The sequence below is a fragment of the Antrostomus carolinensis genome, unplaced genomic scaffold (assembly GCF_000700745.2).
Source record: "Antrostomus carolinensis isolate BGI_N321 unplaced genomic scaffold, ASM70074v2 scaffold6076, whole genome shotgun sequence".
Taxonomy (NCBI): domain Eukaryota; kingdom Metazoa; phylum Chordata; class Aves; order Caprimulgiformes; family Caprimulgidae; genus Antrostomus; species Antrostomus carolinensis.
In genome coordinates this window covers 83,287-98,352 of record NW_010319675.1, presented here as the reverse complement: position 1 = coordinate 98,352, position 15,066 = coordinate 83,287, and the positions used below count along the sequence as shown (strand labels likewise).

The following is a 15,066-nucleotide window of genomic DNA, read 5'->3' as shown; positions in this document are numbered from 1 at the left end:
ATATGCGGTACTAGAGTGAGCAGGGCCACGAATATGTCTGTGTGTAGCCAACACAAAGGTGAAGTCCTGTAAGATGGGAGTTTTTTAGGTTGATCACCTGGAATTGTGTTCGGTCAGCAGGTGAGTAGGTAACAGAGTCGCCCGGTTCCTGCAGTGGAGCGAGAAATGTGCTCCGTAAGTGTGGTGACTTCTGATTAAAGAGAATGATCTGCTTGTTTTGAGAGATACCGGTGTTCAGCAGATTGCTGCTTAATTAAAAAGCCTAGCTGCTGTCAGTGTTGAGGACAGCGTCTCCATTTGTGCAGTGGTATTTGAGACACCTGTATATATATTTAATCAGTGACCAGCAAGTGGATAAAAAAGCATGCTGGTAACACTTCCAAGTTGCAAAGTAATTTAGGCTAATAAGAACTGTTCAGTGACTGAACTTAACCAAACCATGGGGTAACAGAAGATAAGATGCAGTAAGAAAATAAAAAGTAATACTAGAAGGAGCAGTTTGAACTGTTTATATTGGTTACTTCTAGATTAACTTTACCCATGAGGAATAAAGACTTGGTGCCCGGGTGGGTGGTTCTTTGCACAGCAGTCAGAAATACGCACTCTTAAGTTGCCCAATGAACGAGGAAAAAAAGTAAGGCTGAAAATGTTCTAAGACTTCATATAGTTTTCACTTGGAATAGTTTGTGTTGTTTTGATTATCCTATATCAAAGGTATGATTATGACAGTAGCTTAGCTTTCCTGGCCAGATACCTGCCTGAGGTTGAGCTGAAAACTATTTGTATCATACATGAGGAAAAGATCTCGAAGGAGGAGTCATTGTAGAAGGTAGGGCTGGAAGGGGCCTTGAGAGATCATTTGTCTGCTCCTCTTGCCCCCAGAGATGGGATCAATACCTAAGCCTGCAGCTATATACAAACCATTCTTTTTCTAACTGTCTGTGAACCAAGGGATATGAAGGAAGCTAATGGGAGGCAGGGCCCAGGAAACTTAAGAGGCTCTTCTTTCCATTAGGTGTAGTTAACCTGTGGAACTGTTTGATGAGGGTGCAGGATATTAAGCATTTATGTGAATAAAAAAAGCAACTTAAGAAACTTGGAAGCAAATTCCACTGAGGACTGTTAAAGACAAGATGTCTTTGAGCTGCAGATTGCTGGAAACTGGGGAAGTGTCCTGGGAAAATTGTCACTGCTTGTTTCTCTTCTCCTTGTGCCTCTGATACTGGCTGCTGTTGAGGACGTGGTAATAGGTTGATGTTCCCTTGTTCTAACCTGCTATAACCATTTGTTAAATCAAGCACTTATCTGTTCTTGCTATTAGGGAACTTTTTTATGGTGCCTAACCTAAAAATCCCTTGCTGGAGTTTAATTCATTACTTCTTGTTCATCTTAGTGTGGGAAACTGTTTCATTTCTTGTGGGTTTTTTTTTGTATTTGAAAATGTCTCACATTGAGAGAGCAAATGGGAAAGAAACTTTGTAATTCCAGTTCCCTTAGCTTTGATTGAACATGTTTAGTTTCCTCTTCTAATAAGCAAAATACTGATATTTAGCACAATTTATAGAGGTAAAAAAAAGATCTAGCTTAGTTACTGTCAGTCACTTCTGATGCAATTGAATAACTGTTCTCAACAGAAGAGTTCAGAGTACCATACATGCTATTTAATTTGATTGGGTTGGGGTGGTATATGTACTGATAGAACACTAAATCACATGGATGGTATATGTACTGATATCAGAAAGAGATGATAGCAGTTTGGTAACAGTCTTTCAGAACTACATGATTGGAATGGAGTAGCTTTTTCTGCAGTTGTTAACTAGAGATGAAGAATCCATAGTATTTGATAACTTGTGCCTCAAAACAACCAGTTCTAAATTCTCTTCCCTGTTACGCACATCTGACACTTCCCATGTATCTATGCAGTTAAAGCTATCTCTTAATTACATAGTATACAGTATAAGCAAAACTTAATATGTAGATTTGGTCAAATATACACAGAAAGTACATTTTCTGGGTGGGGGTGATGCAGTTTTACAGTTACCTGTCAAGAGACTTAATTTTGAGAAAAAGTTTCTTCTCTGAAAGACTTTGTGAAATCAGGTATAAAAAACAATACGAAGTCAGGTATAAGAATTAATATAAAATCACTTACGCATATTTGCTGACACCTTGTGATACTTTCTGACATGTTTTACAAAATGCTTCATAAAACATAAACCTGATACTGGTTCACCTAATTATTTCGTAGGCCATCTGAAATCTGAGATTACGTAAATATTATTTAAGGAAATCAATTAAAGCACTTTTTTGTAAAATAGCACACTAGAAAGGCAAAACTCGCCTGTTGAACAAAAAGTAATTCTTTAGAACCTTGGGATGCGTGCAGGCATTTGCACTCTGTAGCATTATGATTGCTACATAATATATGTTTTTCCTTGTACAACAAGTGACCAGAAGACCACTGTTGGTATCTTGTGTGTCTGCTGGGTTCAGTAGCACAAGCTGTGCCTGTAATTGGAGTGATGGACACAGGGCAGCTTTAGTCTTGCATGCTGATGTGGTTACACAGCTCCAGCTCCACATCTGCTAGTGTAGTTCTCTCCCAAAGATAACTTTTAGTGTGCTGCATGGTTTTGGAAAAGGAGATGGTCGAAGTCTTCCAGCTTAGAGCGTGGAAGCAGCCTGAAAATGGCAAGACTGCATGTGTGTCACGTCATTTGGTGGTGTTTTCTTCTATCTCTGTAACTATGTCATGTTGTAAGATGGACATTGTTTTGTCTTGAACTCAAATCTCCTGTCTCTGATTCCCCTTTCCTCCCATTCCAAAAATACAGGAAGCTTGATTCCTCTTTTAGTGATACGTGTTGATTTTATATCCATATAAGTCCAGTGAAGCAAAATGAACAGGACAAGTAATCAGACATGTCCTAGTTATTTCTCTTCTGGGAAAAAATAGGCCAGAGAAGTTGAAGCTGTCTGAAAATGCTTATGTTTTTTCTAAGGGAAATTTTACATAAGCTGATTTTCTGTAAATTTGCGGTCTCCCTGGAAAATCAGGATTTGCCAAACTGTTTTAATGCTAGGTTGCTTGGGAAGGAGTCAGGAGGGGAGGGTTAGTACTGAGGAGTTGTGTCCAGAAGTAAAGGCTGTCCCTTCTCCCCTGTCCTGGTGGAAGAGTCTATTATTTCAGGAATAATAGAGTGTTAATAACTATGATTATTGAAAAAATGGTGAGGCTGCTGTCTGCAGTAACACCTTATGAAATGTGTGAGAAGTGAATGCAAACCTCTGTGATTTCCTCGAGAACATAGAGGAGCATGCTTTCTTGTTTGACTGAAATGCCAGAAGCATTTAGCTGTGCTTTGCAGTTCTTGCCTGTACCACCCATGAAGTAATACTCTCATCCCAGAAGAGGTACCCAGTACAATAGATATTAATTTGTGTAAGGGGCTGTTTTCTAATTATGAACAGTTTGTGTGTCCAGGGACTCTTGATTAGTGACGAACTGAAACTAGGGAAGAATATGAATAGCTTGAGGGAAGGAGGACAAAAATGAGAAAATTACAATAGAAATTGACAGGAATAAGATGAAAGCAATCCTTTTTTAAAGTATTCTGTTTAAAACAGCAAAGAGAAGGCAATTTTGGGCCAAGTAATAAGGAATCATGTTCATTAACAAGAATTACAAATAATTAGTTACTGTTAAGACAAGTAAGACAGAAGATGAATTGAATTCTTTCCCAAGGAGTGACTAGGAGAGAAGAATAGGGAATATGCAATGATACCTCTTCTTTCCTTGCTGCTTTCTAAGGAAATTGGCAGAGCCTTGCCTGTGGAAAATGTGTACAAATTTTGATTATTTTTCTTTTAATTCTGTACATGTCAATATAACCTCACAGAAAACTTTTTTTTTTTAAAAAAAGGAAAGGGCAAACCAGGACTAGCATTGCATATGACATATGATACATATAAGCTGTGGAGAAAACAAAACAAAACAGGCTCTTTGGCACCAAATTCTGCCTTGGAGCTGTTTTTAAATCTTTTTTCTGGCAGAAGTATTGGTTACTTCTCTGAGGTCCATACCTTGGGAGGAGAGGCATATCTTTATGTCAGGTTGTAAAAGCATAGAGGGTCAATTCTTTCCATCTTGTGTGATCTTGTTATTCAAAGATTACCTTCTATATCAAACGTTACTGAATTCATCAGACCTATCCTGCAGTACAGGCACGTACTATACATAGGTTTAAGGCAGGGTATTGTAGTCTTTATTGCAATTTGAAATTTTAAGTAAGATTTTTAGATTTTTGTATATTGAAGCCCAAGACAGTCATGGACAGGTAAATTGATCATGAATAGCTTTACATATGTGCAGCAAATTGGATGTATTGGACCAGTTGATCCTGTACTGCCAGGTGCCCAGAATACCAACCAGGCTCTGTGAAAGTGCAAGAAGAGCCGTGTTTCATTTCCTGTGCATGTAGGACTTGACCATGTAACATAGAACACCCAAAGCTTCTAGTCACAGGAGGAGTTTGTGTAAGCTAACTCACGTTACTAACAGAAGGTGGAAGTTCGATCTGCTTTTGTCTTTGTCTTGCAAATCTATCTGTGTAATAATCTTGTTTTGATGAGACGTGTGTTTGTATCATTGGGGTTATAACTAGGTTTGAAGATTACTCTTGTATTGTTATTAATTGTGGGAGAATAGCAAGTACTTTGTGCTGTTCATATTAGCTTAACTCGTAATGGTAAAGTCCATCAAAATGATTTCTAAATTGTGATCCAGAGAAGATAATTCCTGTGACTCGGGGAACGTTTAATAATTTCAGATATTGGCTTTATTGTGTTCCTCATACTAATACCCCTCACTAGTTCACTTTGTTGTGCATGTTTGGGTTTTAGTATCTGGCTAAAGGTAGACTGAGGCTTTAGCTCCAGGAGCAGAGGCAATTTAATAATTTGCTCAAAGAAATGAAAGTAAAGAGGGGACTCCCCCTCTTCATCCTTGCTCCCAGTTGCATGGTTCAGCCACCTTCTCATGTCAGCTTTGGTTCTTCGCAGAGCCTTCTCTGAATTGCTCAGACTTACCAGCTCAGCTGAGAACTGCCCACTTCTTGGGAGGAAACAGAAAGTAGTGCTCTGCCACATTTAGGGAGCTGAGCTGGCTTGCTGAAGAGTCTGAATGCAAGAGCTGGCACAGGGCAAGTGAAGGGAGTGGTGGAAGGAATGCCAGCAGGAGTGGACTATGGGAAAGGCTCACTCTTCCTTGTGAAACTGCACTGTCTCCTCACAAAGCCAAGCTGTGGCATGTTGAAGAGGCTGGAGAGAAGTGTTTGAGAGTACTGTCTGGTGAACAGAACCAGGCATTTTTCTGATTCAGTAGAGATGCTTTTCCCATCTTTGCTTTTGTGTCCCACATATCCTTTTTTCTTGTGATTTTCTCCCTGATTCTCACAAAGATCAAAAGATAACTGTCTCCTTGTGGTGGTTTAAACCACAGGTAGGACCATGCGGTCCTGCACTCACTCCCCCTACCCGGTGAGTTGGGAAGGGAATCACAGCAAAGGGGCACAGGCTTAGGATGAAGGACAGGGACGGCTCACTCACCAATTATGGTCACAGGCAAAACAGACTCAACCTGGGGAAGAAAAATCAATTTAATTCATCGCCATTCATCTGAATAGCACAGTGAAGCTTCTCACAAGGTGGCTCCTTCCCCACTACCAAAACCAGCCCCCTGACACACACAAGCCCAACACACTCCTGAATTAGGATTTCTGAGCTGGAACACTGCTCAGTAGTATGTATCTCATCTCAGCTGATGGAAACTACCCTACTGGTTTTCTAACTGTTCTACCTGAGACGCTGAAATAGCTTAAGAACCATTTTGACACTCTGAATAAGGCAGGAGCACTCCGTGCCTTTCCAGAGCCTTTAGCAGTGTTTTTGCAGCCACAGGCTTCTGAAAGCCACTGGAGAGCTGCCCCACAGATTCTTTTCATGCTTTGTTATGGGAAGCCTTTAGGTGAAGGCAAAACCTGCTTATTTGCTGATAGTTTGGGGTTGGTTTTTTTAAGACTGCATTCATGGATTAGTGTTATGTTTTGCTTTTGCTGGGTGCTCCCTAAAGCATGACACTGTATTTCTTTGTCAGAAAAAAAATCTTCTGAATTAATTGTAATATGTGAAAATGTTCAACTTTTAGAATGTGTTTATCTGTTTTTGGGGATTAAACAACTGGAAGAAAATGGTTTCATGAATAATACTGTCTTTTCAAACTTAATGAAAGAATGTGTTGAATCCTGTTACGGGTATGCGTGGGTTATTATACTATTCATTTTACTTAGAGCTCCTTGTGCCAAAAATATAAAATAAATCTCTCTGTTTTTTGTTTTGTTTTTGTTAGACATTAAGGCTGATCTATACCACTACAGCAGTGCAGAGGAAAAATGTAGGAACCTCAGGACCTGAAAAATACACAGAGGCATTTATTAAAAAACAAATTGAAGAGTTCAACCTAGGAAAGAGACATTTAGCCAACATGATGGGAGAAGATCCAGAAACTTTTACCCAAGAGGATATTGATGTAAGTACAGTTGCTCTGTTGGAGAAGTAATTTACTGTAGCGTTTCAGATATTGAAAGCACTTTACTTCAACATGAACCCCTCAGCTCTCTGTGAATTTTAATCAAACTGTCAGAATAAGAAAGAATGCTCCTATACGTTGTGAACATTGCAACTGTGACTGTGAATAGAGGTTCTACTCCTACTACCATGTAAGGTCAGACATCATAGTATAGAGCTGTATACCATATCTTGCTAAAGCACAGTAGGTTCTTTTTAAAAGTACTAATGGATAATCCCCTTGATCTGAGGTTGTAAGAGGCACTGTAAAGGTTTATGTAGCACTTCAAAACGTTTACCCACAATTTGACCTGCTGTGTATATTTAGGTCAGGTTTTCTTGTATGATACTGAGGTTGCTAGTAATGCAAATTAAATTTTATAGGATGTTTTACAACTAAGACTCCGGTTTAGCTTAGGGATTTTAATATAGATGTGAATTTAAGCTCATATCAGTAACTCCAAACATACTATTTTATTGCCATTCCCTCTGACAACTGACAGATGGGTGGCCTCCTCTTTCTCTATGTCATTTATGCTCATGTATACATATGCTCCCTTTCACTCAGAAAAATGTTTTGTTGCATGGATATTTTTTTTTAATGTCCCACCTGGTCTTCACTTCTGTCAGTTCTGTCTTATTTTATCACACATCAGAGGTAGGGAGGAGAAATGTCATCTGGTGACATTCACTCTTGGGTGAAGCTGTGTGGAGTCTCATGGCTGAAGCTTTCTCTGCGCAGCAGCAGCACTATTACCATAGCCATGGCAGCACAGTGTATCAGCAGGGCCCTTAGGGTAGACATAGTAATGTGGTACGTGCCAAAAGAGAGGTGTGCGTGGTTTACTTTTTTCAGGGCAAGGAGATTGATTGTTGCCTCTCTCAGTGGCAGAATTCCGTCAGCATAGTTGTGTCCACATAAGAGTTCTTGACAGCGTGCTTATCCCAGGAAAGAACTGCATCTGTAGGTGGTGATACAGGCTGATTTCAAGCACGTTTGACAGGCTTCAAAACTAAGTTCTGAAAACTTCTCTGAAAATAGACAGCAAAGTAGAGAACAGGCACACAGTTAATGGCCTGCTGAGAAAAAGACTGAAATGAGACCTGAGTTTTATCAGGTATCAGAAAATCTATAAGGGAAACTTGGCTTCAAGGCACAAATCCGTAGGAAATCAAGCTTTATGAGTACAAAGCTATACACTGATGTTGTGACTGCTCTCATTCAGAATCATAGATATCCCTTTGCTCTGCTACAGACAATGCAGAGACCCTTCCCGCCTCAGGGTAGAGTGAGTAAGGTCATGTCAACAGTAAAAGTATTTATTTGGGCATCTGGGTCAGCAGTAATAGCAGCCTGTTTCTTTACATTGGCTTTCTTATTTCTGTACAGACTAGATTTTTTTTTTTCTGTATTTTTCAGATGTTTTTTCTTACCTTTAATGACCTTTATCTTTTAGAGTTACTTTCTTGTAAAGTATTCACGCACAGACCTGCCACCAGAATACCTTCCATGTTAGTACAGTATGATGGTGATGCTGATAGTTCAGTTTGTTTGCCTGAAAGGTCAGTGGTAGGGGAATGCATTCATCTGGCTTCCATCCTTGATAGGGTCCAGGGCAAAGGCTTACAAGACAGCAAGGAAAGGAAAATGAGCATATCTAAGTAGTGGTTTCTTTACGAATCCACAGCACTATGATCATTTGCACAAAATTAACTGAGCTTCATCATTAGTAATAGCAGATTCATTCTGGAAATTAGCTTTTATAAATGCAGTGCAGGTGACAAGTATGACACTGCTTTGCAGACTCTGTTTCGGAAAGATGGAGAAGTGGAGCCAAAAGGATAGTGTTTTGTTTGGTGATACCAAGTATCTGTGGTACATGTGTGAGTTCTTCATATCTCATCAGGTGTTGGAAAATACTTAGAGTGTGTAATAGTGTCTGCTATGCATAATTAAATTTCTGTTATAAAAATATAAAAGCTGCTTAAGCACTGGCAGGAGAATTATCAAGCTTTACACTTCAAACAGTAATAGTTCTTTCTGGTGAGTGTTTATATACCTCCATCTCTTCTACTGTTAATCAGTCTGTGCAGTGTATTTCAAAAGTAGATATCATAGGATTCTGTCCTTCAGTGGAGTTTTAGGTATAGTTTAATAAAAGCTAAACCTTGTGAAGTTTTAAACAGGAAAGTAAGTTGACTTACTTGCTAATCCTTCTGGATGTTGTGGAATTGCCTCTTACTGATGCTTTTATTTAGGAATGAAAAGTTAAGCTGTGCATTACAACTGTATTTCTGGATGAGGAAAAAAAAATCCAGCAAATTGATATATAACTCTGCAGAAGTCTACCAATTGCTTTTTAATTGGTATTATAGACCTCACTCTGAAGCTAGGATGTTTTATTCTCCTATGTGTGAATATGTGCTATGAAGTTTCTCTAATTGATTTGCTTTGCCCATTCCATTTGATGTATCATTTTTCACAATATTTCATAATTTGTGCTCATTTCTAATGAACAGAGTCATTAGGACAGGCATGTCTAAGTACAACTGACAGCTAACATTAGGTGCCAGATGCAGTTTATAAAGCTATGTAGAACTGCAGAGAACAGTTTAAATAAATTAGCACCTGTACATTAGTCTCACTTGCTGGTAATTTATAAGCGAATCAGTAGAGATGACATTTAGGTAAGTCATTGATCAAGTTAACAGCTGCATACCCACTGCCCAGCTGGGATACCTAATTAATAGAGATTGCAGTCCTGACCTAGTGCTTTTCTCCAGTTGAGTCTGTAATCCTTTTTTTTTTTTTTGTGGTTAACTTTAACTTATGTTTATAGCAAGCAGCCCACCTTAATTTTCCACTGTCAGTTCTGTGATAGTCTACTTTAAAGCCCAGAAATCTAAGTAAGATTAATACAAGAAAAGCATCTTAATCTTCATGACCTATTTATATGCCAGTATTTTTATTATTCATTTTTATGCAGTCACTAAATACTCTCCCAGATCTGAGCTCATCATCAAGCAATACTCTTTTCCCATAAGAGTTAGTAAAACTCAAAAGCTAGAGATCTACATTCATTTTCTCTTGTTGGCTGCCTTATGACCTAATACATTGTTGTCAAGCATATGGAATACTTTTAATCTAAAATATAAGTTTACCTTTGCTAGCATATATGTTGTTGCAAAAGTACCAGTAAGGTTGTTAACTATGAAAATGTTGAATGTGGAAAAACTTAATTCCTCATAGGGTATATAGTTTCTTTAAATGAATTAAGACTTCTTTAATGATCAATAGGTTGTATTCAATTGCTTTTAAAAGTGGCTCAGCACATCTGATTTCTAAATAACATTTAAAGTTTAACAAGCTAAGTATTAGAAATGAGTGAATATTTGCATATGTGAAATATTGGAAACTTTATTCAGAACAAAATTCTGAACTTTGTTGTCTGCAAGAAGAATGTGTTGTCCAGCATTGTCCTTGGGAGAAATACTGGATTTTATGTTATTTTTTAAATAGTCAAAACTTCAATGCTTTTCTCAACTTTTGTTTTTTCCAGTGGAGCCAAACTCTGCATCAGTATTTTCTTACTTCTACATCAAAGTATCTGAACTGGTGACTGCTTTTTTGTTTGTTTGTTTGTTTTTACTCCTTTTAATATAGTTCAGTGTTTTGAAAAGTTGTTATGAAGATAGAAATAATTACTGTTTCTTTCAACAGTTTTTTGGGCTTTTTTTGTGCTCTGGGCAAGACATTAATTTTTTGTTTTGAAAGTTAGTCTAAAAATAATGTAATATTAAAATAAGGTGGGTTTTTCATATAATACTAGTGGGTTGTGTGGTTTTTTTTCTTCTCCAGTGATGGGGTAATAATGATACATCACTGTGCACTTGAAATTTCTTCCTTTCCAAGCTAGAATTCAGCTTTAGATGAGCAGTGACAAATGATTGGGGTGATTTCAGTGAATTTTAGTAGTTAGTTGTTAAGAGGAGGATTTTGTTTTACAAGGTAAACTTAGATGTGTCACTGATACTTTTTTTTTTTTTAATTGTTGACCTTTTCTGCCTTGTTAAATAAAAAAGCTATTTCAGAGTTATTTCACATCCCATTTTTGTTCCATTCGTTCCTGGTTCTGCATCAAACATTCTGTATTTTGGATGCTGAAAACTTCTAAAGCATACTGCTAGTGTGGTTAGAGGAAAAATAGCTGTTCCAGCAAACATACCAGACTGAGAAATGCTGAAGTACTGTGGCTGAGTAATGTGATTGAAGAGGCAAGATTTAAGAAGGGAAGTGGCTCTTGTGATCAAGTTGAGGAGTAGAAGCTGAAACAGCTATTGCTCAGGTGTTTAATTAAAATTTTATGGCATAAAGTGTCACTTCTCAGTTCAGTGTTTTGATGATTAAAGTTTTGTGTACCATTCCTTTGGAAAGGAATGAATTGGATTCTTGAACCCCCTGCCTAAAAGGATGCTGCTTCAAGGGAACCCCAGGGTAGAAGTTTTTTAAATTTTTTTTTTCCCTTGTTTTCTACAGAATAACTTTCCTCACTGGATGTTACTTAGATAATTATCTTTGCACATTATTTGAGCAGTGACAATTAGTGGAATGTTTTGTGTTTGAGCTGTATATTCAACAAGTGTAGGAAGACACTTGGGTGAGATTGATTTGCCCTGCCAAACCTCTCCTACGTATGGCAGGTTAAGGACTGAACTACCTCAGTCTCCTTCCCCTGTCCTAGTATGACTTGGTCAAATCTATTTGAATTAAAGTATTGAATTCTTAATTTCTCAAGACATTGCACACACACACACAAAAAGTAACCCTTACTGACCCAACTGAACTTTTTGATTCAGAGTTAGTCTCTGGTTAATCTCTGATGTTTGAGAAAGGGAGCGAACGAAGCTTCTTGTCCTGTGATAAATAGGAAGGGAAGGAGGATCAGAAGTCAGCATTTGCAACATGCAGAGGGAGAACGAGTGTGTGGCAGGTATACTGAATTTCCACAATATGCCACATGCAGTGCTGGACAGATGATTCAATGAATTGGTTTGCATGTTTGAAGGACTGCCAGATAGTTTTTGTTTTTGTTTTTTTTAAATTTTATTTTTAACAGGGGTGGAAGTTTGTTGTCATTATTCCAACTGGCTTGAATTCAAGCTTATAGCTGCAAGTGAGAGACATTGTGGTCCTGTGGGCAGTATATTGAATCATCTGGTCCCTCAACAAGTGATAAAATAACAGGTTTTCTTTTAGTTTTTTGCAGGAATGTTAAGTTTACCAGTGCAGTTTAAGAAATATCTGATGTAAACCATCTTGTTGCTAACATGTGTTCATTATGATCTGCTATTTTTAAAGCTGTGACTGCTTGTTGTTGTTGTTTTTTGTTGCTGCATGGATCAACAGTAGAGTTTAAAAATGAACACTTTCAAATCCTGAAAGCAAAGGGCTAAAATTTTTTTTGTAACTCAGAAGTAAGCTGTACCCATTCCACCTCTTACTAGTAGTTTATGTAATTGTTTTTGGAAACACTGTTGTCTTACTAGTACCAGGATTTTTAATCATGTTTCTGCTGAAGATAATTATGGATGTTTCTTCTTTAGAAAATTGTGTTTTATTTCCAAAGACTATGGCAACAGTGTAATTTAACAAACAGAATTGAGAAGTAGCAGCCCAGAACCTGTGGGGAGGCTAGATTCAGGTAAATTAATCTTGTATAGCTGAAATTATGGCCTGAAGAAAGTAGTTCTTGGTTATATTCAGAACAATATTTCCCTTCTTATCTGGAGTTCAAGTCAAATTAAGCACTAGAAGAACGATTTGGGCAAGTGACCTTTGAACTGAAAACCACTCCTGGAATGGAAAACTGCACTTAAATCGAAAAGGCTTATTGGGAACTTTGCTGCTAGAATTTAAACCTTGATTATGAAGTTTTAAAAGGGATGTTCACCTGTTTTTTATATGTTCAGGAAAATGCAGAATGTGCAGTTATTTCTCAATAGAATTTTGACTCAAAACATGGAGATTCCTGAAAGGAAGACCGTGTTCCAAATCTGAAGGCATTGTCAAAAGATTTCAGGAAAATATTTCCTGGGTATTTATATGCTCCAGCTGCAGCTTGGAGAGACTAATTCTGATGTTATTCCTAAGGTTGATCTGCCATCTTATTTTATTGCTGTTACACATAGATGTTGAGAATTACAGGTTTTCCGAAATACCCCTTTTCTACAAAACTGAAACATTTGCATAGACAAAATCAGCTTCTAAAAGTTTCTGAGAGGCAGGCTGACTTGCTATATAGTTGCTAAGAATACAGTCTGAGGACACAGCTATTTAAAATTAAGAAGCTTCTGAGTAAAGTTGAACTGGAGTCTGTTGCATTCTAGGATAGTTCCTAATGGGATGTAAAGACAAATACCCCATCCTTGATTACATTTCCATGAAAAGGGAAAGGCAGAAAGAGTCTCTTTCGATTTTGGAACAACAAAAAAGCAAACTTATAAAATGAACTTATACGGATAACTATGTTATATTATCCATAGATAACTGTTTCCATAACTTCTATGGATGGTTGTGTGGAGAACTGAAAGTAGATGTTAGGATTTCTTAACGCGGGGTTTGTTTATGCTTAAGTGTGAAAGACGTGAGTATACACTCAAGCAATATAAAATAACTTTATACACTCAAGCAATATAAAATAACTTTCTAGAAGTAGAAGGTCTGAGATGGCAGCCACTCTCTTAATTATAAATGTTAAATTGTTATGTTTGGCATTTATTAAGGTGTCATAGTTACAGTAGCTGTTTTGACTGAGATTCTGGAAATGCTTGTATAAAGACTGTCTTAAGTACATACACAGTCTCAGTATCCTGTAATAAATTCTTTTAATATATTATGTGAGGTGTTTGTTTAACACCATTTGGCTCACAGCAGATTTCTCTATTGTCATCATAATTAATCCCCATTTGTTCATAAATAGGTGTTCACCTACTGTGTGTATGCATAAAATGCCCATTGACTAACAAATGGGAATACAGTAGTCACTAAGAGAAACAAAATTACCATTTCATAAAATCAAGTTAAGCCTTTTGTTTGCTTCAGAATTCTAAAAATTTCTGTTCAGAATGCCAGTAGGGGATTAATGAAAGTAATAGGTTAGGTCTTTTTACACTCCATGCATATTAAATCAGTCGAAACACTGACAAACCACTCCGTGTCCATGGAAGAAATTATCAGCAAGTACTAGCCCTAAGGTAGCCTAACTGACAAAGACCCATTCTTCTTAAGATAATATTTTAAACTCTGATTTTATTGTAATTCTACTTTTCTTTACTGTCTAATGGAAATATAAATGAGACCTCTGCCAGAGGTGTTTATTCTGTTCGTACACGTTACTGTACAAACATGAGATTTCTGTCTCAAGCTCTACTACCCACTGTCTGAAGTTAACTACTCTTGCCAGACTCCTGCATCTGGAGCCTTTTGAGGGCTGTCTTTTTCGGATTTGTTTTTAAAAACAATTGGAAATAAACAGGTCTCATAAATGCATATTTTTGCTTTATTAAATTATGTTTTAGTTACATTAAAGAGGGAGAGTAAGGTGATATTGAGCGGAAATGGGTATCACTGGGCTTAACCTTGTACGGTGCATTGCCTTACGTTTTACCAGCATGATTTGGAATATTGGTATACCTACTTTATTTGTTGGAGGCAAATAATACTAACTTTATACATCACATGAATAGTAGTAGATATTGGTTAAATAAAAGCAAATTATATTGCTTGTACTCAGTGAAAACAGTGGTAAATAATGAGTGTATAATTAATGTCATGCATTTTTCTAAATTGTTTTAGCAAACCCTTAGGTATCTGAGGAGAAGAAAGATGGCATTTAGAGTATTTTTTTTTCTTTGAGCAATTAGTTCAATTTCAGCTAAGATTGTAGTGATTCACAGTTGTTTCCAAATGCAGTCATCAATGAAATGCTTATTTAGGCTATGCAAAATATTTTCTACTGCCACAACAAACATGGCTTTTAGACTGGAGGAAACTACATCTGTAGAAACTGGGATTCTAAATGTGTCAAACTTTTCTTTGTCCAGTTGCTTTAAATAAAATTTCCATGCTTAGTCTGTCAGTAGGCACTGTTAACAAGCACTGATATTTTCAAAAAGATAAATGTTGTGATTTCCTCTAGAAGTCACGTCACAGCACTTGAAATTTTAGGGGAAAATCTCTGGGTATAAAGGTGGTCTTTGCACTTGAGTAGTTCTGGTAAGTTGTGATAAATGTGTACCATAGAAACTAAAATTTGCAGAAGAAAGTTCACTCATTCTGATGCAGTAGAGTACAGGCTTCAGAATGAGACTTTACTTTTCCTGAGGATTCCTGAGGAAATGATCTGCTTTTCTTTTCAGCACAGCACACACACAACACTCTTT

General features: G+C 37.3%; 1 protein-coding gene across 1 annotated transcript in view; it reads left to right on the top strand.

The window, feature by feature from the left end:
* Window positions 1-135: 135 nt before the first annotated feature.
* MRPS9 (mitochondrial ribosomal protein S9) overlaps window positions 136-15,066 on the top strand; it is a gene marked incomplete at its 5' end in the record, with an annotated part of 34,508 nt that continues 19,577 nt past the window's right edge. Inside the window, 2 exons of the mRNA XM_010169321.2 lie at window positions 136-183; window positions 6,407-6,586. Of these exons, the coding sequence (XP_010167623.2) occupies window positions 136-183; window positions 6,407-6,586 (228 nt within the window). The remainder of the gene's footprint in view (window positions 184-6,406; window positions 6,587-15,066) is intronic.